The following is a 25,565-nucleotide window of genomic DNA, read 5'->3' on the forward strand; positions in this document are numbered from 1 at the left end:
TTCACTTCAAAGATGGTTTGCCATGTCGTATATGCAGAGCTGCAGTTTGAGGAACACAAGCCCAGAGTCCCCTTGTAGACTGCAAGAGTAGCTGTGTGGCTCTGAATCTCAGCCTCTGTAGCAACAGCTGAAAGTCTCTTTGTTCCTCTGAGTGGAATTCACTTTTAAACACTCAGGGCTCACCCAGTAGCTTTGGGAACTTGCCTGCTTTTCTTTCAAATTGCTGGGAAGCTGAGGCACAAATTGAATGTGTTCTTGCTAATAGGCTGAAGAAGCTGAGCTTTTCCCCAGGCAGGAATGATTTTCAGAGGCAGGTGGTCAAACGAAGTAACATTTCTCCTCCTTCATGGGCACAGCAGTAGAGTTTTTGTGACATGCTGGCTTTATTTCACCGCTGCAATAATTGTGGATTGCAGTTTCCCTCAGTAGAGTTAAGGTTTTAAGTCTGTCTCATCAACAAAGGCTGACGATGTATATGGCTTTTTAAAAACCTTGCTTGAAATCCAATTCTTCTTGCCCCTGAATCTGGTTTTTAAACCTGGCTCCTACATCCAGCTCAAATAAAAAGACTTAAATGTAGTACAGACAAATGCTTATGCTTTGGCCTTTTGACTTTCCAACACAGAAGACTGTGCTGCATTTAGGGTGCAGCCACAGAAAACATGTCCTTGTTCAGCAGCAGAGGTCACCCATGTGGTGCTGTCCAGATGCTGTTGGATTAGTGGTCAGGGATAATGGACGTTGTAGTCCAAAAGCTTCTGGGAGATCACCATTTTGGCTGGACCTGTTACAGAAACTCAGGTTTCTATAAAACTCATATTCCTTTGGCTTGCTTGACTGTCCAAATTAGGCTGTGTTAGATGTGTATAATAATAATAATAATAATAATAATAATAATAATAATAATAATAATAATAATAATAATATTGTCATTGCCCATATAATTAATACATGAAAATAAGTCGTGCTTTTTATTACCCCCCCCCAAATAGTATCTATTCCTATATTCTGCTCTAAAGAGAGTTCATTCATGTGCTAGCAACAATCGAAGAATAAAATAGGGGGGCTGGGGGAGTGAAAGCATAGTTAAACACATAGAAGCCTCAAAAACCTAGGTAAAACATAATTAACCTTTTTAAAAACTCTTTTTAAAATGGATTAGACAGAGTTTTAGAGATTAGTCTACTACTGGATATTATCCAGGATGCTATAATATAATTATAATATAATATATAATATAATATAATATAATATAATATAATATAATATAATATAATATAATATAATATAATATAATATAATATAATATAATAATTAATAATTATTATTATTTTGTGTACCCTGCCCATCTGGCTGGGTTTCCCCAGCCACTCTGGGCGGCTTCCAATAAAGATTAAAAATAGATTAAAATGTCACATATTAAAAACTTCCCTGAACAGGGCTGCCTTCAAATGTCTTCTAAATGTCAGGTAGTTTATCTCTTTGACATCTGATGGGAGAGCATTCCACTAGGCAGGTGCAACTACCGAGAAGGCCCTCTGCCTGGTTCCCTGTAGCTTTGCTTTTCGCAGTGAGGGAACCACCAGAAGGCTCTCTGTTCTGGACCTCAGCATCCGGGCAGAACGATGGGGGTGGAGACGACTCCCATATTCAGAGGCCCTTTTTGCTCGCCAGCTGCTGGAATCAAACTTCAAGGGGATGCTTGTTGCCATCATGTGCTGTTTGTGTTTTGGAGCACCTGAGAACAGCCTGGCTGGTGGATGGGGCCCCAGGCCCATCTGGCTCACCCTCCTCTTCTCACACTGGCCAACCAGATGCCTGAGGGTAGCTCACAAGCCGGAGCTGGGCACCAGTAGCACTCTCGACTCAACTTCCCATGGGATCCGAGCAGCCATTAGAGTGACCTCTGGCCAGCTCCAGGGATATGTGCTGTTGTAATTCAAGGGCGGTTAGAACGGTTTACTTTCTCAGGAAAGTTAAGTTTCTGAGGAGGCGAGCCTTTCCCAAGAGCTCTGTTCCCATTTAGCGATGAAAATGGAGATTCTCATTAAGTGAAATCTATTTTAGGGCTTTCCGGGCGGGGGCAGAACTGATGGGAAGGCCCAGTATATTCCCATCTGTGGAATTCACAATCAAGCCATCAATGGCAAGAGGTCTGGCAAAAATGGACACAGTGCCCTTTTCTCCCTCTTAACGTTTTGAGATTTGCTTGGCGTTTCGAGGCCAGCATAAGAGGACTCAACAAGCTGCTTTAAAAATTGTTTTTTAACAAGAGTCTTTTGAGCTGCCAAGCCTCCAAAAGAAAAAGAAAAAAAAGAGTTTCTCTAAAAGGATTATTTGCTAATCTCAGTGTCTCAGTCTAAAATTCCTGTATAAACACAGAGACCCTCCTTAAAATGAAATCTGGAAAAGGGCAGGTCACCAGGACTCTACATTCACATTTTGGAGGAGGCAGAATATTGCATCGTCATCCCATTTCCCTCTTTCATCCCGGAGTGGATTTTCCTGGCCCGCCCTCAGGAAGCTGCAGGACCTTTCGTATAACGTGGCTGTGCTGGAACCTGCCAAGCCAAACAGAAGCTTTTCCTGAGATTTTTAGGTCACACAAAAGGAACCAGTATTGGACAGAATGCAGAAATTCCCCTTATTGAAAACAACAGTTCTGAGCTTCTTAATATCTGGAGGAAAATGGAGCTTGGAGGCATTTCTGATTTTATTTTTGAAAGAACAGTTATTTGCCAAGGGGAAACCAGCCAAACATTGCACAGATAACCCTGGCTGTTTAGTTTGTGGTGGATTACTGTTGGTATTGGCTTCAGAAATGGCAGAGAAGCATAACAAATGAATATCTAGCTAGGCAGATAGAGTCTTCTGCCAGGATTCTGGAATTTCAGCCGAGGAATCAAGTGGGTTGTTTGTAATTGGTCCCCAAACTATCCTCCAGCATAGAACTTGGCCAAGGGTTTGACCAAAGATTTTTTGCAAACAGGAGCAGAGCAATTAGATGACTAAATGATTCCTTCTACTGAGCACTTTCCCCTGATCTCATAAAAAGAGACCGAAATTTTCCTCTGCTTGATCTCTTGTGCAGAGAACCAGGTGTCTGAGGCCTGCCTGCTGCTTCCACACTGAGGGGCTCCTCGTAATCTTTAATTCCTTTGCTTCATGCTGGGCTGTTTTGCCCCTGCTGCTGTTTGCATGCTCTCTTGCTAGGGGTGCATGGCAGATAAAACTCTCCTTCCAGGGCTGGGCATGGACACTCCGTTTCGGGGGGGGGGGCGGGAATGGCTAACACAACTGAGCAGAAATGGGTCCAGATGAACTTTGGGGCTGGGGCGTTTTAACAGGTCTTTCTTGCTATTCCTTATATTTGGGAATCCTTGCCCCCCCCTTGCTACATTTTATTAACCTTGTGTTTTTTTCTCTTTTCCCTTTCTCTTCTGGTAAATTTCTTTAACCACCCCTCAAACTCTGCTCGACACTAGCCATGGAGGGTAAGCACTTGGAGTGTGCGTGTGGTTGTGCGAATGACAAGACTACGCAAGCCCTGTGTGGCAGTGCCTTTTGCTTTTCACAAATGCCTCTGCATGTGCTCTGGTGGCTGCAGAAATTTGTTCAGACCCCCAATCCATCGGGAACACCTTCACCCCTTAGAAATGAATGATATGTTTCTCAGGCAGCCAGGGAGGGAGAAATGAAGGGCTGCCACGTCTGCAGAACGATTTGTTTATTTATTTGCTTTATTTAAATAATTGATATGCCACTTAACCACACTAGTCTCCAAGCAGTTTACAAAGATACAACGTAGAAAGTAAAAATCAGTTAAAACAAGGGGATCAAAGTTCAGTTAAAATATATGGAATATAAACGTCTTCAGTAGTCGCCGTAAATTCAGTAGGGAGGGACCTATCTGACCCTAACTGGAAGGAATTCCATAAAATTGGACCCACATCACTAAACACACAGTTCCTGGTGGATATGAGCACTCGCAATGACTCCCTTGAAGACTTAAGTGATACAAGGGATTAGGTACAAGTCCTTGAGGTATCCTGAACCCAAATTGTTAAGGACCGTGAACCTCACTTGGTAGCACACAGGCAGTCGATGCAAACATTTGAGCTCTGGAGTTACGTGCTGGCAATAGTCTGCCCCCAACAGCAGTCGTAACAGCAGCATTTTTAACCAGCTGAAGCCCCCGGACTGGATCCACAAATAGCCCCACATAGAGTGCACTGCAAGAACAGAGTCTTGAGGATTCCAATACAGAATACCATCCCTGCCCACAAACATCTGTGGTTGCCATACCAGCAATAGCTGGCCAAAGGCACTCCTAGCCACTGAGGCTACCTGAGCTTCCAATGACAAAGATGGCTCCAGGAGCACCCCCGATCTCTGAACCTCTGTTTCTTTCAAAGGGACTGCAACCACATCTGGAACAGGCAACTGGCCCATTTCCCCAGACGTGACAACTACCAACCCACAGTGCTTCCATCTTCCCAGGGTTCAAGCTCAGTTTTTTGGCCCTCACCCAGTCCAACCATTCAGTCAGTGCCACAGCAGAAGTACACCTGTAGCATAGCAGCAGATCAGTGCTGATACGTTGCAAACATCTGGCAGGCTGCTCTTTTGCAGACATTTCCTCACCCCCACCCCTAATTCTTTGAGAATGGGAGGAGCCTTCAGCTGTGAGATGTCCCCCCCCCCATGGCCTGCATAGTGAGAGGGGGAAGATGGCTGCCTTCCTCTCAGCTGTAGGAAAGGAGCAGGCAAACAAGCTCCTTTCTCACCCAGTCACATGCAGGTAATTCTCCTACCTGCCCCTGGCTCCTCCCCCCTCTGCCTCTAGCTGCTACACCTTTGCGGAGTATTCCACATCCTCCCATTTCAGAACCAGGCACAGGAAGGGGGAAGCAACAAGGTGGCTGATTTTGCTGCCGTGCTACAGACTCGGGCATGAAGCAGTGTTTGCCGTTCTAACTGTGCCCGCAGCACAATGTGTCCTCTCAATGACTGTTTGCCTTAGCCTCAAAAGGAGGCGTGTGTAGCCTTTTCCCACTGTAACGTCTGAAACTTCTTAGGCTCCTAGAGTGCACAGCTTTTCACTTCTGACTGCTCTTCATATTTTTTTATGGAAACCATCCCTTAATAAGAAGTATCAATGGGGTGGTCACATAGTTGGCAAGGGGATATTCTGACCAAACCCTGACTTAAGACCCGTGAACAACACAGGAAGCTGCCTCACCCACTTAAACTGCCATGCGCTTCATCGGCCTCACCCACCACTGGCTTACCTCCCTGGCTGTGGCTCTCAAAGCTGGTCAAGAGAGGGCAATGCTAGGGAATGAACTTGGGGGTCTGCAGTCATCAGACTCTTTACTCTGGAATATTTCAAGTGAATTTAGGTGATCTGAAGATAATCTAAATATTGAAGGTTATGCAGAGATTCTGTTGGAGCAGAGGCACCAACTGCAACGTGAAAGTATTCCTACTTGGTTCTCCTCTCTGATTTTATATTGTGGTTCATCTTAGTCCATATTCCCAGTCTTGGCCACTGAGTCTTAGAAACTCTTCAGGGTTTCCATCAGCTTGGCCGCTGTTTGAATGTGTATGCCCTGTGTTTGTAGTTACAGAAAGAAGTCCTCCTGAAGCTGAAACTTAGAAAAGTAGATGAGCGCCATCTGGTGGGCAAGCATGTGGAAGTAAAGCTATCTCCTTTCCCCTCCAGATTCAGCCGCAAGAGATTAGCCCTCCCCCAACAGCCAACTTGGATCGTTCCAATGACAAGGTCTATGAGAATGTCACAGGCCTCGTGAAAGCGGTCATAGAGATGTCCAGCAGAATTCAGCCAGCCCCACCGGAGGAGTATGTCCCTATGGTGAAGGTAAGATAGTCCCCCATCCACCCCCCATAGAGTGGCCTTATAGTCTTTCAAGATGTGTGGCAGAAGAAAAGCAAAAACCAGGATTGGGATATGCGGGGTTGTATGTGCGCGCATTCTCAAGCTCTCCTGCATGGAGAGAAACTTAAGCAGGGTTCAGCAACCTTTTTCAGCTGTGGGCCGGACCATGTGGGGGGCCGGACTATATTTTGAAAATTAAAATTAAAAAATGAACAAATCCCTATGCCCTACAAATAATCCAGAGATTCATTTTAAATAAAAACACACATTCTACTCATGTAAAAACACCAGGCAGGCCCCACAAATAACCCAGAGATGCATTTTAAATAAACGGACACATTCTACTCATGTAAAAACATGCTGATTCTGACTGCGGGCCAGATTGAGAAGGCAATTGGGCCGCATCCGGCCCCTGGGCCTTAGGTTGCCTACCCCTGAACTTAAGCACCTTAACCAGCCCTATGTCTAGTAATGAAAGGTTCTATGTGGTTCACTCTCCTTGATGTATGTAGTTTATTACTATAAATGGGGCTGTGTGTAAAAGACACATGGGTGGAATTTGACCAGGGCATTAAACTCAGGATACTGAATATCTCTGAATTTGTTATATTTCTAGTCCTTTGTGCTCGGAAGCTTGAGAGACGATACCTACTGAAATGTCAGGTCCACAGTGGGAATGACTGAGCAGGAATTCCACAGGATGGGATTGGGATAATTGGTATATAATTAATCATGATTTCTTGTCTTTGGCTAGGAGGTCGGTTTGGCACTTCGAACTTTACTGGCTACAGTAGACGAGACCATCCCAGTGCTCCCGACAAGCACCCACAGAGAGGTAGATGATTCAAGCTTTAATTTATGGATGGCAGGCCTGCACTTCAATGCACTCTGCAGTCATTGGTCTGGGTTGAGCAGCACAGAGCCTCTGGAGCCCCTCATATGCTAGCCTTCCCAATGAATACAGCCCTTCATATAGAAGTGTAATCAGCAACCAGTTTGGACCCATTAGTGGTACAGCAGCCTCATCTGGCTACCGGGACTTAGGAGAACAGCATAATGGAGCATGTCCATTGGGAGGCAAGAGTTGCAGGGGTGGGACACACATTGTTTACAAACAGCAAAAAGTCGTCACCAGGGGAAGCTCTACTATGCTAAGCGAATGGTCTCCCCCTAGTGGCACAGCAATAAAACTGCTAGCACACTTGCAAAGCTAAGCTCTGAAATCCCGGGACCTAATAAATTCCATTATAGCCCCTGGGGAAAACAGTACAGTGGAACCTTGATTGCCGAACAATTTCGAACTCGAACGCTGACAACCCGGAAGTGAATGCTTCTGTTTTCGAACATATTTCGGAATGGATTAAGTTTGAAAACCAAGGTTCCACTGTAGTGGCTATGACTATTATTTAGTGAGTTCCACACCTAAGTGACTTATTTTTTAATTACATTTACATAACCACCTTTATCTTCCAAAGATCTCAAGGTGGTATGCATGGTTCTCCACCCCATTTCATCTGAGATGATTTATTGCTCAGAGAGATAAGGTCTGGCAGGCTTCTGCTGTGGCAGGCTTCTGTTGTGCTGCCCACATACCAAAACTCTGAGCAAAAGCACTCACACAGCGGTCAGGAATAAAGCTTTCTGTCTTCTGTGCGTCGATGTGCATAAATCAGGCTCTCACGCAATTACTAAAACTAAAAGCACTTCATTTACAGCATTCTAACCATTATCACGGAACACTCACTCCCCGCCCCACAGTAGGCAGGACGCACACTGAGCTGTTTAACCCTGTAAGCTCAGGTTCTCCTCACATTTCATCCTGAGGTAGGTTAGGCTAAGAGGTGACTGTCCCAAGGTCACCCACAGTGGGGATTTGAACCCTGCTCTCCTGTCCTAGTCCACCACTCTTTAACCATTACAACACACTGGCTCTGCAGGGACATTGAACATTTCCAACTAAAGGTCCAGTGGTTTTCATTGGGAATAGAAGTCCCTCCCACCACCAAGATGAGTATTGTAGCACCTTTTGCCTTTCCCTACACCAGGTGTCATCCTGATTCTTCTCTCTTTCAGATTGAGATGGCCCAGAAACTCCTGAACTCTGACCTCGCTGAACTGATTAACAAGATGAAGCTGGCTCAGCAATATGTCATGACTAGCCTGCAGCAGGAATACAAAAAGCAGATGCTCACGGCAGCTCATGCTCTGGCTGTGGATGCCAAAAACTTGCTGGATGTTATTGACCAAGCCAGGCTAAAATCGATTGGCCAGTCCAGGCCCCACTAAATGCAGAGGGAAGTTTGCATTGTGCAGTTGGGAGAGCCTTGCTCCCTTAATGGGCAAATTAGCCTTCCAGCAGAAATGAGAATTGACCCTTCCTGGTCCTGGATTTCCAGTAATTCCCATGCTGCTTAACAAAATGACGCCTGTTGGTTCTTCTATCTTCAAGCATCTTTTCCCCCCCTAATTGACAATGCCAGGAAAAGTCTGAGATTGAAAACGTGTCAATTTTCACAGAACTGTATCTGCACAGAATCGGTGGACATCAATTTGAAATTTTCACATTACGTGGAATTTGGATCTCTTCATTTGCCAAGGGTTTTTGTTGTTGTTTTTTAAGAAAAAGGAACAAGTCAAAGACCTTGAACTTTCCAAGGTGCAGAACTGAGCAAAGGTATTGTGAAGAATTCTGGGAAACCTCAGGGCTGAGAATTCTTGCCCACAATATGCGAACTGTCCAGACTGGAATACTTTTTTTTATTAGAACACTTAAAAGCCGCAAAATGCTAATCACAATTTACAGAGAAAGATTAAAAAGCTATATTTTCAAAGCGCCTGTCATTTCAAAACAGAAAGTCCTCTTCATCCATTTGTTTCCCTCCCCTTCCATGTGGACGTGTGAAGCATTGGATTGGAAAGTAGTTGTAGAACACCAACAGAGAACTTGTCTTTTTCACCAGAATAACATGCCAGTTTTTTGTAGCAGTTGTTTTCCTCGGAAGCAAAAACAAGCTGCTTTGTACCAGAGCAACTCAAAGCTGAATTTAGAAGAAAATGTTATGTAACCATACATGTTCCCCATTTTTATATAATTTATAAAGAAAGATTAAAGCCATGATGAATATTTTAAACCTGCCATTGGTGTGCCTGATTAAGGGATTATAATGAAATAATGGGCAAATGTGATGTAATTGTTTCTTGGCAACTTAGTACAGAATTCTCTTCCTAAAATGTTTGTCTCTCTACTCCTCTGTAATGGTAGGTCGCCTTGTGTGGTATCAAACAGAATCCTCTCTGGAAACATTTAGGGGGGAAATCCCTAAAAAATGGCTCCTTTCCAAGTTCCTCCCTATACAAAGGACTATGAATAGCTCCAGTGTATTTTTTAAGAATAGTGAAATAAGGATTGTCTTGGATGGGGGTAGACACAATTAGCATGAAATTAATTGTTAAGGGATTCTGGACTCCTAGGAGTTTGAGGACTAGGGTCTAAAAGGCCTATAATCCTTGCCATTCTACACCACCTTATTGCTTTCACCTACCAGCAGTTCTTTCCTTTACGGGTTGGGGTGGGGAACCTCCAGTCCATGAAACAAAACATGGCACCATCAGGCTTGTCAGTACATTGAGGAAGCGCCACCATCGTACTTCAGGAGTGGTACATGTGGGGCTCTCACCTTAGATCCAGCTGATGGGGAGATCTGATCACAACTTCAACATGCATGCCAATTCTTGTTACGTTTAATGAAGAAATTGGGGGGAGGGGGTTAAATTTAAATCCTTCTGCAGCAGAACTCAGCCCCAGATGCAACAAAACATGTCTCTCCTGTATTGGTCTCTTCAGCCACAGCAGGCGCTATAACTTTCCAAAAGTTTGACTTCATCCCTGAAGGTGCACTCCTCCATTGTTTGCAGAGGTGAGGGAGATAAGATTCACTACCTCTGCTGTAGAGAAACAATTTCTAAAACCATCAGGATGTAAACAGGAAAACTCTAATACCTAGATGAATGTTTCCCAAGACCCACTTCCCCTCTGAACTCCGCCTGTTGGTAACTGCGGGTGGCCAGAGGTCTGTTGCATTCATGTGCAGCTTTCAGGCTTCCCACAGGCACCTCGTTGGCCACTATTGTGCAAGATGCTGGCCAAATCCAGCAGACTCACCTCATGTATTACCAGAACAAATGAGCAAATGAGATTCCATTTACATGCTTTTGTATCTTTATTAGCAAAGAGTACAAAAAGTTTGCTTAGTCAAAGAGACCAAAGCCCATGTCATCATCAGATTCTTCTGACTCTTCTTTCTTTTCTTCCTCTTTCTTCTCCTCAGCTGCAAAATTAATATTGATTAGAATACAGAAATCTAAGTCCACCTTAATTAATAAACACCCATTAAGCTGTTTTAGCATGCACATTGGATGACTCTCTGTCGCAGCCCCTGTGGAACACCCACCCCAGAAGTGTGTGACGCCTCCACCGAACAGGTTTTAGATAATGCTGAACTGCTTTGCCCTGCCTTTTGACCCTTGAGGTGTATGCTTTGAGGACCAAACTTGTTAGGTGCAGATTACCACCACACAAATTGTGGACAACCTAATTATCCACAAAGTGGAAAAAAGAGACATTTAAAGCATGGCTTGTTAGTCCCTTTTTGGGGAAAACTGCATCCCACTTAAATGGATCTAAGGGCCTCCTAAATAAGGAAATAATTTCACTTACCGGGAGCAGCAGCACCAGCAGGAGCCCCTCCACCGGCTGGGGCTGAAGCCGCTGGAGCACCGCCACCAACTCCTACATTACAGATGAGACTTCCAATGTCAATGTTGGCCAAGGCCTAGTCAGAATAAACAAGTTACTAAAAACACAAGCATATCAATTTGAGTGACAACCACCCATCGCACAGCACAAACTTAGAACCAGGTACTGCTCTAGAACTGCTAAGAGTTGTAATAGTAAAATCAGCACTGCCGTCCCCAGAATACATAAATCTGCCAGCCAAGCACCATATGTAGATACTTGGTGTTGGATTTCCATCAGCAAGGCCCTTGGTAAGGTATGATGGGAGTTGTGATCCAACAGCACCCTAAAGGCAGCAGACTAGAATATATTCTTTCCATAAATGTATTTCTACTAGATGACTTGTTTCTCATTAGTCTTACCTTTGCAAAAAGTCCAGGCCAGAAAGGTTCAACATTCACTCCGGCTGCTTTGATTAGGGCATTGATTTTGTCCTCCTAAACAAGCAAGTGTTAAGAAAATTATTAAAGAAATGAGGTAACAGATCATACTCCACCCCTGCCCCAAAATGCATTTATATGCCTCCATCATTAAATCAAAAGGCATTACTAGGTGCATAGCATATGTGACATCCCCTATCTGAATAATTTGAAATTAATATCTCAAAATAGTCTGTAGTATCTACCCTCTTGAGTTCACTTCATATGCGTATAAATTCCAAGCAGGCAAGTGGAAGCCCGCAAGTTCCCAGAAGAGAATGGCAGCCCGTTGCTAGGCTGAACTTAGGTTGGTAATTATTATTTATATATATATATATGTGTGTGTGTGGGCTAGTAACTGTTGTGGCAAGACAAATAAGGCTGCTTTAGGAATCACCCTGACACTGGTAGGGTTGTTAAAACTACTTTCCTAATTGAGCCGTACCACCCTGTTGAAGAGAAAGTGGTTTTTTAAAATTATTTTCCCATTTCTACATGCTGAGCTTGGAGAACCTCTGCATACCCTTATACCGCATCGTCCATAGCCAGTACTTGCTGCATGTAGCTGACAGGAAGATGTAGTCTGAAACACCTGGAGGGCACCAGGTTGGTGCAGGCTGCCTTAAAAGACAGCATAGGCTGAAGGCCCTACACATTACATTTATAGATCCTAAAACGACATTCCTCCCCCCCCCCGCCTTCTGATAGTCTCCTAGCTTTGAGATGGGTAGCTAATTTACCACCCCTTTGCATGATGTGAAGATCCAACCCGCATCATCCTTAACCATTTGCGATGCTGGCTGGGGTTGATGGGAGCTGGGTGTCCACTGAGGACTGCCCCTAGTCTGCAGTGTTGTGGGATGAAGCAAAACACAGGATGAAAGCTAAACAGCTATAAGCAGCCAGCATCCTAGGGTCAGAAGAGCCCTCCTGGATGAGGCCAAAGACCCATCTAGTCCATCATCCTGTCCTCATGACAGCCAGCCAGGTGCCTGCAGGAACCCGCAGGTGCTCTCTCAACCTGCAACTCCTATCAGTTGGTATTCAGAAGCATACTACCTCCCCCACAGAGGAATAACACAGCCACTGTGTCTACTAGCCATTGCTAGCCCAGCTTCCCACCAATTTGCCTAATCCCCCTTCTGAAGTCAGAGCAGTTTGTGGCTGTCACTACATGGGGTGAAGAGGAATCACATAACTGTAGCATTGAAAGGGATCCCAAGGGTCATCATGTGCAGAAATAACCCCCAACAGATGGCCTCCAACCTCTGATTAAAAACCAAGGAAGGAGAGTCCACCAGGCGCAGAAACCTCCTACCCCTTTGCTTCTCTTTTCCTACAGAGCCAAATGCTCACACTGATTTCTGGCGAGGGCAGCAAATATCCTCAATGTGGCTCCCCCCACGGGGCACATTGTTGGTGACCTTTTCTCACGGAGTTAAATGAAATGCTCTCCCCAGGGACACCTGCAATTTCAGGCGCCAGGAGAAAACCTTCGTTTTCTTCCTTTTTGTAAATATAAACCATATAATCACATACATTATTTTTCCCCCTTTCCCTGCCACCAAGCACTTCCCTCAGCTCCTCTCCCCGATGTCTCTTCACATACCTTCTCTACATATTATAAAGTTGTACATACCCTTACATATCTGTCCATCATGTTATTAACTGATAAATTTGTGTATGCTTATTCAAAACCTGTCAAGGAGTCCAGTTCTTTTTGTTGTCTTGAGAAAACGTTCGTTTTCGACCTGCCTTTGCCTAACACCCTAATTTTAATTTTTGGAGGGGCATTGTTTTGACTGTGCACATTGTGATTTTTATCTTGTTTTTTATGCGGTTAATCGGAAGCCAGCATACGGATAAAATAAGTAAAATTAGCAGAGGGCTTTGCTGGATAAATGATAATAATAATTTATTATTTATACGCCGCCCATCTGGCTGAGTTTCCCCAGCCACTCTGGGCGGCTCCCAATCAAGTGTTAAAAACAATACAGCATTAAATATTAAAAACTTCCCTGAACAGGGCTGCCTTCAGATGTCTTTTAAAGATAGGAATAGCTGCTAATTTCCTTCACATCTGAAGGGAGGGTGTTCCACAGGGTGGGTGCCACTACCGAGAAGGCCCTCTGCCTGGTTCCCTGTAACCTCCCTTCTCGCAATGAGGGAACCGCCAGAAGGCCCTCAGCGCTGGATCTCAGTGTCCGGGCTGAATGATGGGGGTGGAGATGCTCCTTCAGGTATACTGGACCGAGGCTGTTTAGGGCTTTAAAGATCAGCACCAACTGTGCTCAAAAATGTACTGGGAGATCTCTCAGGACTGGTGTTATGTGGTCTCGGTGGCCACTTCCAGTCACCAGTCTAACTGCCACATTCTGGATTAGTTGCAGTTTCCGGGTCACCTTCAAAGGTAGCCCCACGTAGAGCGCATTGCAGTAGCCCAAGCGGGAGATAACTAGAGCATACACCACGCTGGCAAGGCAGTCCGCAGGCAGATAGGATCTCAGCCTGCGTACCAGATGGAGCTGATAAACAGCTGCCCTGGATACAGAATTAACCTGCGCCTCCATGGACAGCATGGCTCCCAGGCTGCGCACCTGGTCCTTCAGGGGCGCAGTTACCCCATTCAGGACCAGGGAATGAGCTTAGGTCAAGCACGTGGCCAGAAGGGACACTTGAACCAGCGTGGCTGGGCCAGGCCTGCTCTTCCTTCTGCCCCTTTAGCTCCTCTCCCCGAGTGGCCGTTTTCCCTCCACGTGCCGCGATGTTCCGGCGCATGCGCCCTGAGCCCCTCCGCACGCGGCCTCCCCCTTTCCCTCACCGTGACGGTGACTTCGTCGTCGTGCAGGATGAGGGCGGAGTAGATGCAGGCGAGCTCGGAGACGGAGGCCATGGCGGGCAGTCGGGGGTCGATGCGCGGTGCTAGTCGCCGGCTGGGAAATCGGCCTTAGCTTCTACTGAAGGACACAGCACCTTGCGCGCCTCGCTGAGGGAGCTTGGAGAAAGGGAAGGCCCCTCGCCGCCGACCGAGCTTATAAAGGCTGCCCCAGCCAATCCCGGCTCGCTCGCGGCGGGGCGCTCTGGCCAATAGCGGAGAGCGTGGCGGACGATGAACCAGTCGCGTTGCGGCGGGGCGGGCTTTAGTCGGCGGTTGGAGAGGAAGGTCAGATTCGCGCGAGAGCACGAAGACCAATCGTAGCGACGGATACTCCTCGGTTGGCGGCGGCCGCGAGGAGTCGAAGAGGCCAAAGCCAATCAGAAAGGCGGTTGTTACTTTCTTGCGTTGACGCCGTCTGGGGCCAAGAGGCTCCATGGGTAATGTGTCTAGACTTCAGAAAAATCTAGAGTAACCCATCGCACGTTCTGAGGAGAGAGATTCTGGTTACACACTGGAAACCATATTTAAATCCTGGGGGAAATGTAGGCGCCAGAGAACAATTATACGAGGGAAGGCGAGTCTGCGGCCCTTGCCAGGAAAAAAAATGAGAACCGTCATTTCTAAAAAGTTACTGAGAATTGTAGCTCTGTGTGAACCAGGATTCTTGGGGGATAGATGTGTAGTATGCTTTTAATTATGTACTATTTTATTCTGTATTTTTATGCTGTGATATTCAGATGAAGGGCGGTAGGCAAATTTGAAAAATAATAATAATAAGATGCCCCCATCCTTGAAAGCCTTGTTATCACTTCATTCAGGAGAGTCCCTGAATTACTCTGACGCTTCGCTGATGACGTCACGGAGGCGATGGGGTGGGGGGAGTCCCCGAACTACGTTCCCCGCCGCCTCCCTTCTTGCTTGGAAGTACAGTATCGAAACATCAAAGCCAACCAATGTATGTTCCTGTTCAGCGCCTGCGCAGTGCCTCCTTTGAGCCACCCACGCAAGCGGAGCCGCTTCCACCAACAAAGATGGCCACCGGAAGTCGAAGGAGAGAGGCTGTTCCGCGAGCCGCTCCGAACCCCGCCGCTACCTCTCAAACGCCTTGTGCGCATGTCGCATGAGGATGGGAACGCTTTTAAGCCTCGGTTGTTGCTCCGTTGCTAGGCGGCGTGGGAGTCAGCCAATAGCGGAGGAGGAAGGGGGCGGGCAGCTGTTTTTTAAACTCTTAGAGGGGCCCCATTCACAGTCCTGGGCTCATTGAAGTAAGCCGGAGCGGCCAAACTCCACCCCCCTCCCGCCACAGACACACCGCTGCCTCCCGATCAACGCTGCGTCGCTCAAGCCTTTGTCTCTTTCTTTTTTTCCTGCCTGGCAGAAGAAATGCAGGCAAAGTTGACTGGCCCTTTGGCGCCACTACTGAGAGGGCTACCTTAGCAACACGCGCCAATGCTCAGAGATCGTTCTCTGCTCAGCATTGGGCTATGGGGAGGGGAAATAGGACTAGGAGGGAGGGAGGACAAAAACCTGATTTTTCGAGGAAAAAGTGCTAATTGGAAGGAGGGGAATAATTTGGGTATGTGATCACCCCAGATCACACTCCAATATCTTCTCGGTGGGAATTTCCTGCTTTGCCCTGCTAGGACTTTTAAGTTTCCTAAGTTTCCCCAGTTCCTAGGGTCAAGTATACCTCTCTGAGGATAACGGGGTCCCGTCCCCCCAATAACTCTCATCACTCATAACAAACTATAATTCCCAGGATTCACTGGAGGGAAGCCAGGACAGTTTAAAGTGGTATCATAGTGCTTTAAATGTGTAGTAATGACAGGGCCTAAGACGAAACACACAAGCCATGCCTCTTTAGCAGGATACAGTGGTACCTCAGGTTAAGTACTTAATTTGTTCCAGAGGTCCCGTCTTAACCTGAAACTGTTCTTAACCTGAAGCACCACTTTAGCTAATGGGGCCGCTGCGCCGCCAGAGCACGATTTCTGTTCTCATCCTGAAGCAAAGTTCTTAACCCGAGGTACTATTTCTGGGTTAGCGGAGTCTGTAACCTGAAGCATGTAATCTGAAGCGTATGTAACCTGAGGTACCACTGTATGTCTGACATGGCTGGAGGATGGAGTGGTGGCAGCTGGGTTGACGTGTCCTCAGTCATTCCATCTGCTTTCAAAGTTCTCTTGGCCTCCCTCTCTTCCAATCAAGGAACTGGGCCCCAGCAGCATGGCTTGGTGGGTCAGCTATGGCTTTGAAACTGCTCCCACACCTATAGCGGTTTCTGGCCTGGGTTCAATGCAGTTGCTGTGCTTGCCAAGCCAGCAACCGAAGCTCTAGCCAGCAAGACTAGGGGGCTGTGACTGGGTTGCCAACTTTGCACCTTTGCAGTTTAATGTCGCTGAAAGGTCACAGCAACTTGCTGCCTTCTAGACCTTAGTAACACTTCGAGGCTAATAGGTAAAGTGACAGCCTCATTACGCCACAACCTTGTTGCCCCAGCTTCAGAAGTGGCATGTAAAAGGTCCTGGGTTCAATCTCCACCAGCATCTTCAAGTAGAGCAGCTGACAGAAGAGGAAATACTGAGATCGACAGACTAATGGTCTGATTCAGTACAAGGCAGCTTCCTATGTTCATTATGTTGTTGTTGTTTAGTCGTTTAGTCGTGTCCGACTCTTCGTGACCCCATGGACCAGAGCACGCCAGGCACTTCTGTCCTCCACTGCCTCCCGCAGTTTGATCAAGCTCATGCTAGTAGCTTCAAGAACACCATCCAACCATCTCATTCTCTGTCGTCCCCTTCTCCTTGTGCCCTCCATCTTTCCCAACATGTTCATTATACTGTACTGCAAATAAGGCAGAAAACATAATTGTCCTAGGGCCTGTTAAAAATAGCTCACATTGGCTTCCCTGTGTGTGTGCCTGTGTATGGGCACTAGAGATATATTGCATTTATTTAGGCATAATTTCTAGAAATTCCGAGGATTATAAAATGTGGGTGGATGAACGAGGTATACTGTTAGGTGGATTTGTAACTGGTTAACTGACCAAACCTAATGAATATTCATTATCGGTTCCTTATGATCTTGGGGGAAAATTGACAAGTGAGGGTGCAGCAGGGTTCTGTCCTGGGTTGTTCAACATCTTTGTAAATGACTTGAAGGAATCGAGGGAATGTTTATCAGATTTGCAGATGACACCAAACTGGGAGAGGTACCTAATGCCACAGAAGACAGAATCAGAATACAAAATGACTTCAACAGATTGGAGAACTGGGCCCAAGTTAACAAAATTAATTTCAGTAGGGACAGATGTAAGGTCCTGCAGTTATGCAGGAATAAATAAATGCACAAATATAAGATGGGCTAAACCTGACTTAAAGAATCCAGGGGTCTTGGTGGACCACAAGCTTAACATGAGTCAACGGTGTGATGCAGCCGCAAAAAAGCTAATGCATCAACAGAAATATGTTCTGATCAAGAGAAGTAACAGTCCCACTCTATTCTGGCAGGGAGGTCAGAATTGCTCCAGAACACAAAACCCAATTGTTAGGGATAACCCAACATTGCAAAGAGTTCACTTGGTGGAAAGAGACAGTAACATAGGTATGAGATGATCTTCTTGGGGTTGAGGCATTCTTTCATAGATGGGACAATACCACTGAAAAGACTCAGAAACAGGTGCCAAAAATAGTATTTTGTAAATGGGCATAGTTGGACTGGACTGTAGTATCCGCCTTCAAATATCACCATCATCACCACCATTTGATATTTATCACCAGCAACAACTTTTTTCTCTTCAACATCTTCGTTTCTTTAACTCCCAGCAAGAAGAGCTTGTGTCATGTCTGAAAACTAGGTTACTATATAGTGGCTTTCATTGCTGAACTGCTGCCATTTAGGGTCTCTCCCCACCCTCAAGAAAGAGACTCGTGGTCCAGCTGGTTATCAAAGGGTGCTGTGCAACACCGTGGTGTGGCGGGAAGGTTCAAGGACAATCAATATTATATTTTGGGAATGCTCTTAAGTAGCCGCATCGCTTTATATTTTCTGGATGTCTCGTGGCCGTATTACAAAGCGGTGGTGTTTTATGTCCTAATTCAAGCACTGCTGTGTGTCGCTCCTTTCCGTTTTACTTTCTTGTCAATGAAAAAACATCGCCGTGGCCCGAGCACATTTTTATTCCGAAAGCGTAGCTCAGAGGGAGAAAAAAAAAAGTTTGAGAACCACTGAGCTGGAGTCTCTGTGGGGCTTTTTGACCATCTTTGTCGAACCCGAAAGTGTGAGGTGATTTTAAAAAGTACGCGCGCACACGCAAAAAACCCCCTTCCCCTCATGCTCTCTTCTTGTTTCTCGCTTCAAAAACATTCCAGCGCCTGGTCGTCTTGGGGGAAAAAAAGATTTTGGCTTGTGTGTGGGGTTTTTTAAGTTTAAAAGTGCTACGTGAGGCGGCGAGGCACACGGTGCGACGAGGGCATCTGAGGCAACGGGGCCGCCACCGCCGCTGCGTGAGGGGAGGAAACGAAAGCCGGGAGCGGAGGAGGGCCGGCGCCTGACGGGGCGGAGCGTCTGGCTTCGCCGCCGCCGCGGCCTCCTTCTCCTCCTCTCCCACCTCGTCCGCGGCCTCCGCCGGCTCCGCCCTCCGCCGCGGCCCCCTCCGCCGGCTCCTCCTCTCGGGCCCTGCCCGCCTCGCCTCAGCTCGGCTCCCTGCGCCCTCAGCAAAGCCACCATCACCCTGCTTGGCGCCGGAGTTTGGCGGGGGGGCCTCGGCAGCGGAGCTCCAGCCGACGAGGGAGGAGGAGGAGGAAGAAGAAGAAGAAGAGGAAGAGGAGGAGAAGGCGGGCTTTATTTTTATTTCATTATCATCGTCACCATTATTATTTTCCCTACCGTCTCGCCTCCCCCCTCCCCGCCCGCCGCCGCCGCCGCTCTCCTCATAGAAGAAGAAGAAAAGGGCGCCACGCCGCCCGCCCGAGGGCCGCCGCCATGTACACGGCGGGGGGAGCGGCCCCCGTCGCCGCGGGACCCGGTGAGTGAGCTGCCGCTTCTACCCCCCCCCAAACCCCGCCAGTTCCACGAGGGATCGGAGAGAAAGGCGGCGCTTCTCCCTCTTCTCCCCCCCCCCCACAAAAAAATTAAATGGGTGGGCAGCGCTGAGGCGGGAACCGGGTTTGTGAGGAGAAAGAGAGAGGAAGGCGGCGCAGGGGTAGCAGCGAAGGAGGCGCACGAGGCGCCGCCAACGGTCTCTCGGGAGGGAGGGGGGAGAGGGAGGGAGGTGCGCGCGCGGCCGGGCTCTGTGAGGGGGCGCTCGGTACGTTTCCCTCAGAGCGGCCGCCGGCGGCGGCGGTCTCGCCTCAGCCGCCCGGCCTCCCTCTCTCGCTGCCGGCTCTCCTCCTCCTCCGCCAGCTGCCTGGGCGAGACCCGGAAAGAGGAGGAGGAGGGCGGCGGCGGCGGCAGCGGCAGCGGGAGGGTGTCGGTTGCGGGTCGAGGGAGGTTTTTTGTAAAGGCTCCTCTTGCCCGCTTTTTTTACCTCAGCTGTGGAGTCGGGGGGGGGTGGAGAGGGCGAAGGAGGCGCTGCGCTTCCCGAGACTCCTTTAAAAAAAATATAAAAGTAATAAAAATCACTTGCACACAGACTTGCAGTTCGCCCCCCCCCTTTTCCCGCAATTGATTTTTTAAAGTGAAAAGCACACGCACAACCCCCCCCCCATAGACCGGTTGCGAGTGAGGGATGGGCAGCCTCGCGACAGCGCCGCCTGAGAGACCCCCTGGTGTGGGGGGCGTGTTGGGTGGTCGCGAAGCATCAGGGCCCCCGGCTGCGCGGAGGGGGGGGGGGAGAGAGGGAAGTGGAAAAATAAATAAATTAAGGGGGCGCCTGTGTGTGTTTTGTATGGCTGCCTCCTTTGTGTTTTGGTAGTGGCTGCCCTCGCCGTGTTGTGGTTGCCTTTCTCTGTTGGCCGGTTTGCAGTTTTAAGAGAGTGAAGCCAGACAATGGGCATTGCCAGAAAGATGGGGTGGGTGATGGGGGCAGACAGGGTCTAGGTAGGGGAGGTGATGGCAGGAGTTTCTTTGCCTGGTCTGGATGTGAAAAGAGTTCAATCTACTACTACCATCCAAGAGCTGCCATCCAAGAGGCCCAATGGTGCTAAAACAGAACCACTTTATTTTTGAATACGTATGCAGCACCACATATATAATGCCCACCTTTTTTATTCCTGCACTGCAGGGGGTTGGACTAGATGACCCTGGGGTCCCTTGCAACTCTACAATTCTATGATTCTATTTATGCATACATATATACGAAGCATAAGAAGAGCTCTGCTGGATCAGGCTGGTGGCTCATCTAGCCCAGCATGAGAGGCACAAATACAAGATGGGTGACACCTGGCTTGAGAGCAGTACATGTGAAAAGGATCTAGGAGTCTTGGTTGACCACAAACTTGACATGAGTCAACAGTGTGACGCGGCAGCTAAAAAAGCCAATGCAATTCTGGGCTGCATCAATAGGAGTATAGCATCTAGATCAAGGGAAGTAATAGTGCCACTGTATTCTGCTCTGGTCAGACCTCACCTGGAGTACTGTGTCCAGTTCTGGGCACCACAATTCAAGGAGGACACTGACAAACTGGAACGTGTCCAGAGGAGGGCAACCAAAATGGTCAAAGGCCTGGAAACGATGCCTTATGAGGAACGGCTAAGGGAGCTGGGCATGTTTAGCCTGGAGAAGAGGAGGTTAAGGGGTGATATGATAGCCATGTTCAAATATATAAAAGGATGTCATATAGAGGAGGGAGAAAGGTTGTTTTCTGCTGCTCCAGAGAAGCGGACACGGAGCAATGGATCCAAACTACAAGAAAGCAGATTCCACCTAAACATTAGGAAGAACTTCCTGACAGTAAGAGCTGTTTGACAGTGGAATTTGCTGCCAAGGAGTGTGGTGGAGTCTCCTTCTTTGGTGGTCTTTAAGCAGACGCTTGACAACCATATGTCAGGAGTGCTCTGATGGTGTTTCCTGCTTGGCAGGGGGTTAGACTCGATGGCCCTTGTGGTCTCTTCCAACTCTATGATTCTATGATTCTATCCTGTTCTCACAGTGACCAACAAGATACTTGTGGGAGTGTGTGTGTATCTATATATCACTATGTACGTTATAAATGTATGTTTTTGTGTATGTGCACACATACACATACTGTTACACATGTGTGTGCGCAAATGCATATATGCATTTGGGTTAGTGTGATGTGCTGGATTAGGGAGGTAAAGGTAAAGGTACCCCTGCCTGTACGGGCCAGTCGTGTCCGACTCTAGGGTTGTGCGCCCATCTCACTTAAGAGGCCAGGGGCCAGCTCTGTCCGGAGACACTTCCGGGTCACGTGGCCAGCGTGACGAAGCTGCTCTGGTGAGCCAGCACCAGCGCAGCACGGAAACGCCGTTTACCTTCCCGCTATAAAGCGGTACCTATTTATCTACTTGCACTTAGGGGTGCTTTCGAACTGCTAGGTGGGCAGGAGCTTGGACCGAACGACGGGAGCTCACCCCGCCGCGGGGATTCGAACCGCCGACCATACGATCGGCAAGTCCTAGGCACTGAGGTTTTACCCACAGCACCACCTGCGTCCCTGGATTAGGGAGACACAGGTTCAAATCCCCACTCAGGCATGAAGCTGACCAACCTTGGGCCATTCATCCTCGCTTACAGATATTTATGCATTATATTTATATCCTGCCTTTCCTTCAGGCACCCAAGGTGATGTACATGGTTCTTCAGTGCCACGTTACCTTTACAGCTGTTTTGTATGGTAGGTTAGGTTAAGACAATAGTTACTGGGCCAAGATCACTTGGTGAGTCTTATAGCTGCATGGGGATTTGAATCCTGGTCCCACACTAACCACTACACAACACAGGTTCTTACAGTTGTGAGGAGTGGGATGTTATGTATGCTGCCCTGAGCTTCTTGGAGGAAGGATGGGATATAAACACAATAATATATTGCGCACAGACACATATACACACCCCATTTCTCATATGTCTTCATAGCATCTTGCTGCCAGCTGCACACCAAATGTTGCGCTTCTGTTTCAGTGCCCAGGTATGGTTACAAGTTTACTCACACTTCCAAGTTTACTGATATGGGGTAACTGCCACCACCACCCCATTCACATTATGTCCATGTAGTATCTCTTCTGGATCCAGAACCTGCCAGAATAGGGAGGAAGATATTGTCTTATGTTAGGGGTCCATTTTTGGTTGTCAGAGTGACCTGACAATTTTTGTGCCCCTTCTCATAATATGGAGTGCAACCCTTAGATTGAGAACATTTTCACTGCTGGACCGAACTGGAAATATCTCTGTGTACTGATGGGCACTGTAATTACTATACTGTATAATTTGTGTGTGTTGTGCAAGTTACATTCTGTTGTGCATAGGCAATACAGCATCAAAGCTGAACAGGTGAAATTAGGGATATTGTTTATTTCTTCTGTACCAAATAATTGTCTTGTTGAAACAACTGCCCAAAATAAGAATGTATGGAAGTGCTGGTAAACTTGTCTGGCAAGTGTGCCACAAGTCTGGCCAAAAAATAGTGCCACAACAGCGCACATGTTGCATCCATGCCTTTTGTACTGAACAAAAAACAAGCATAAAGACAAACTGCTTGGGAGTCTGAAGATGTGCTTCTCCTGGCTATGTTTGCAACAAACTAGCTCCCTTTGCTACAGGTTGACCTCCCATGAAGTGTTGGATCAATGAAGTGTACTGAGCTCAGTTGCTATTCCATTCTTTTCTTGTATTTATATACTCCATATAGTAAAAAAAATAGCAATTTAAACAGTTTAACATCTCTGGCAGGCCTTTAAACATATTATTAGCTAGGGTTTCACAGAGTTTATCCAGTCTAAAATCACTTTTTGTTTTCTTACTCTCCTTGTTGAATCAGCATACAGTGGTATCTTGATTTATGAACTTAAACCGTTCTGGAAGTCCATTCTTAAACCAAAACCATTCTTAAACCGAGGGGCACTTTCCCTAATGAGGCCTCCCGCTGCCAGTACCCTTCCACTGTGCTTCCGTTCTTTTTTTTTTTTTTTTTTGGTAAAATTTTTATTGGATTTTCACAATTTATATAAACACACACAATGCACACATACAAACACAAAAACACACATGTATAGTTTCAAATCCTTATTTTCTTAAAACTTATTTCACCGACCTCCTCATACCTCCCCTTTCTGCATTCCAATTTCAAAATTTATTTCAGCAAATCCTCCACTGTGCTTCCGTTCTTAGACTGAGGTAAAGTTCGCAAACTGGGACACTACTTCTGTTTTTCAGAGTTCTTAAACTGAATAGTTCGTAAACAGGGCTGTTCTTTAACCAAGGTACCACTGTATTTGAGATGTTCCTGGGCATCTCACTTAAGGCATGTTACCTGGGGCTTCCAGACAGGTAGCATGTTAAAAGTACAGTAAGTTGTATAGTTATTGCATCAGATCAGATCAGATATTTCCCTTCTAATAACTGCTTCTGTTGTGAGGAAGTTGCATTTTCCTCTTCTCTCAAACCTGATGCTTGTTGCTAGGAAAACATAGCTATTAGTCAGTCCAGGGTACGCTCTAACTGTGCCAAGTCTTTAATTCTGCGGACACTCCTTGGATGCTGTTGGCACTATTTCTAATGAGGAGTGTGTCTCCCCTCCTGAAATGTGTGTGCTGTTTTGTGAAAATTGCAGAAGTTTGCTTTGCTTCTTAGAACATTCTGCAGAGGTTGAGCATGTTTCTGCAGCACCTACCAGTCCATCATGCAAAGTTAAACACTTAACTTGCCCTTTAAAAATAGGTGGCAAACATGAGGAAAGCAACTTTTCTTTCCTGGCAGCAGTTCTTAGCCGCATACCCCACTCCTCCAGCATTGCTGATTTAAAAACATCCAGCTCCCTGCCTGTCCATAGTAAAGATACTCCATCATGTGTGTGTGTGTGTGTGTGTGTGTGTGTGTGTGTGTGTGTGTTGAGGGGTAGGGTGTATTGTACCCAGTGTTCAAAACACCCATTGCTCTAGGTACATTTTGCGACAGGGAATTTCATTAGCATGAGCAGTTTCTGAGCTCAGGGCTCAGTACTACACCTAAGATTCCAGATTAAAACTGCAGAGTGGGAGGAAAGGAGGACCTTTTTCTGCCTCCCCACTTCCAGCTACTCTCTGTAGATTGGAGAAGATACCCTCTTAAGAATATTAGTGTGTGGACAGGAAAAGGACTAGATCGTGTGAAAAATGAACATAATATTTTAGTTGCAGTTTATTCATTTTCAACTTTGTGTTCTTTTTATTTAAAAAGCGCACCTAAACATTCCGTTGTTGCACCCATAACCTAAGTTTAAGGTGCCATTTAGCTCCTAGCTTTCATAGCTCAGTTTCTACCACTGATTGTACTGCAGGTGTAAAATGTTAGATTTATTTTTAATGCCTGGAAGTCATCTGACATTGCCCATAGAGTTGTAAAGTGTAAACACACAACAGTAGTGACTTTGCCCTCCCTGCTGTCTTTCATAGTGTTCAGATACATACTGTGGGATCTTACCAATATCTCAGTTGCCACTTCCATATCACACCAGTCCTGTATCTCTTCTTCACCCCTGATTGGGAGAAATGCATTAAATGGATATAAATACATTAAATAAATGAATACTGTCTTTCCTGCCTAATGTAGATTGCAAGGCTATTGTGTTTCTTCTGATCAGCTATATAGTAGTTTGCATGTTGTTGTCACTGAATTAATGTAATAGGAATAAGTGAAGTGTAATGCATAGGTGATTTTCAGAATCAGCCTGCCTGATACTAAGCAAAGTTAATTGTACCGCCTGAAAGTATTTCCCCTTCTTATTCGTTCTTCATGGCACAGGTGCTTCCCAGTAGCATACATGCAATGGGCCCAGCATAATTGTGTTTAGTGAGTGGAAAACTAATTCTTCATTTTGTGCATCTTTATTGAGACATAACACTGTTAGTTATTTTTGGATTGGCAGGCATCTAGCCCTTCTGGGTTCAGAGGCTGCTGAATGTTAGCTGCTGTGGGGCAACAGCACAGGAGGGCTATTGCTTTCATCCCTTTGCTATGTGCTTCTCAGAAGCATTTGCTTGACCACTGTCTGAAACAGGATGTAGACTTTGAAGAATTCTTGATATTATCCAGAAGTACTGCCCTTATCCTCTTAAGGGGAAGTGTCCCAGCAAGTTACAGTGAAAGCCCAAATATAATTCCTAGTTGAGGAATTCAACAACTACATGACTTTACATTCTACCCAATATGCTTGTTTTATGTTTTCAGGACTTAAATCCTAACTTGTAGCCGGCAAGATCTGAAATATTTTACATAGTACCTTTTTATTGAATCAATTGCCTTTGAGCACAAGGCTTTGAGTTCTCCAGAACTGAAGCCGAACTTTGTGGAAGTTGCTTACCATAAAGTGTCATATACATTAATTTTTTACACAATGTCTTTTGTTACAGCACAGCAAATAACAACCCATTAAATGGTGTGTGAGAGAGAAATGTGTGTTTTGAAGTGGTGGCTGGGTT

The 25,565-nt window shown here is 46.5% G+C and overlaps 3 protein-coding genes across 34 annotated transcripts in view; 2 read left to right on the top strand and 1 right to left on the bottom strand.

The window, feature by feature from the left end:
• The window catches only part of PTK2 (protein tyrosine kinase 2), a gene marked incomplete at its 3' end in the record, with an annotated part of 202,501 nt that extends 193,471 nt beyond the window's left edge, over positions 1 to 9,030 (top strand). For all 31 annotated transcript variants that reach the window (XM_083516583.1, XM_083516600.1, XM_083516598.1 and 28 more), the window contains 3 exons: positions 5,726 to 5,881; positions 6,654 to 6,734; positions 7,973 to 9,030. In XM_083516583.1, coding sequence (XP_083372709.1) covers positions 5,726 to 5,881; positions 6,654 to 6,734; positions 7,973 to 8,185 — 450 coding nt within the window. The remainder of the gene's footprint in view (positions 1 to 5,725; positions 5,882 to 6,653; positions 6,735 to 7,972) is intronic.
• Positions 9,031 to 10,100: 1,070 nt separating this feature from the next.
• Positions 10,101 to 15,699, bottom strand: RPLP1 (ribosomal protein lateral stalk subunit P1). The gene is made up of 4 exons (XM_083517113.1): positions 13,935 to 15,699; positions 11,057 to 11,131; positions 10,617 to 10,731; positions 10,101 to 10,227 (listed from the first exon to the last, which is right to left on the bottom strand). The coding sequence occupies exons 1-4, from the start codon at positions 14,004 to 14,006 to the stop codon at positions 10,148 to 10,150; spliced, it is 342 nt and encodes a 113-aa protein (XP_083373239.1). The 5' UTR covers positions 14,007 to 15,699; the 3' UTR covers positions 10,101 to 10,147.
• A 1,136-nt stretch (positions 15,700 to 16,835) lies between these two features.
• The window catches only part of AGO2 (argonaute RISC catalytic component 2), a 48,027-nt gene continuing 39,297 nt past the window's right edge, over positions 16,836 to 25,565 (top strand). For both annotated transcript variants that reach the window (XM_083516650.1, XM_083516651.1), the window contains exon 1: positions 16,836 to 19,017. In XM_083516650.1, the coding sequence (XP_083372776.1) occupies positions 18,975 to 19,017 (43 nt within the window). In that variant the 5' untranslated portion in view covers positions 16,836 to 18,974. The remainder of the gene's footprint in view (positions 19,018 to 25,565) is intronic.

Source organism: Podarcis liolepis, assembly GCF_965112155.1.
Source record: "Podarcis liolepis genome assembly, chromosome: 8".
Taxonomy (NCBI): domain Eukaryota; kingdom Metazoa; phylum Chordata; class Lepidosauria; order Squamata; family Lacertidae; genus Podarcis; species Podarcis liolepis.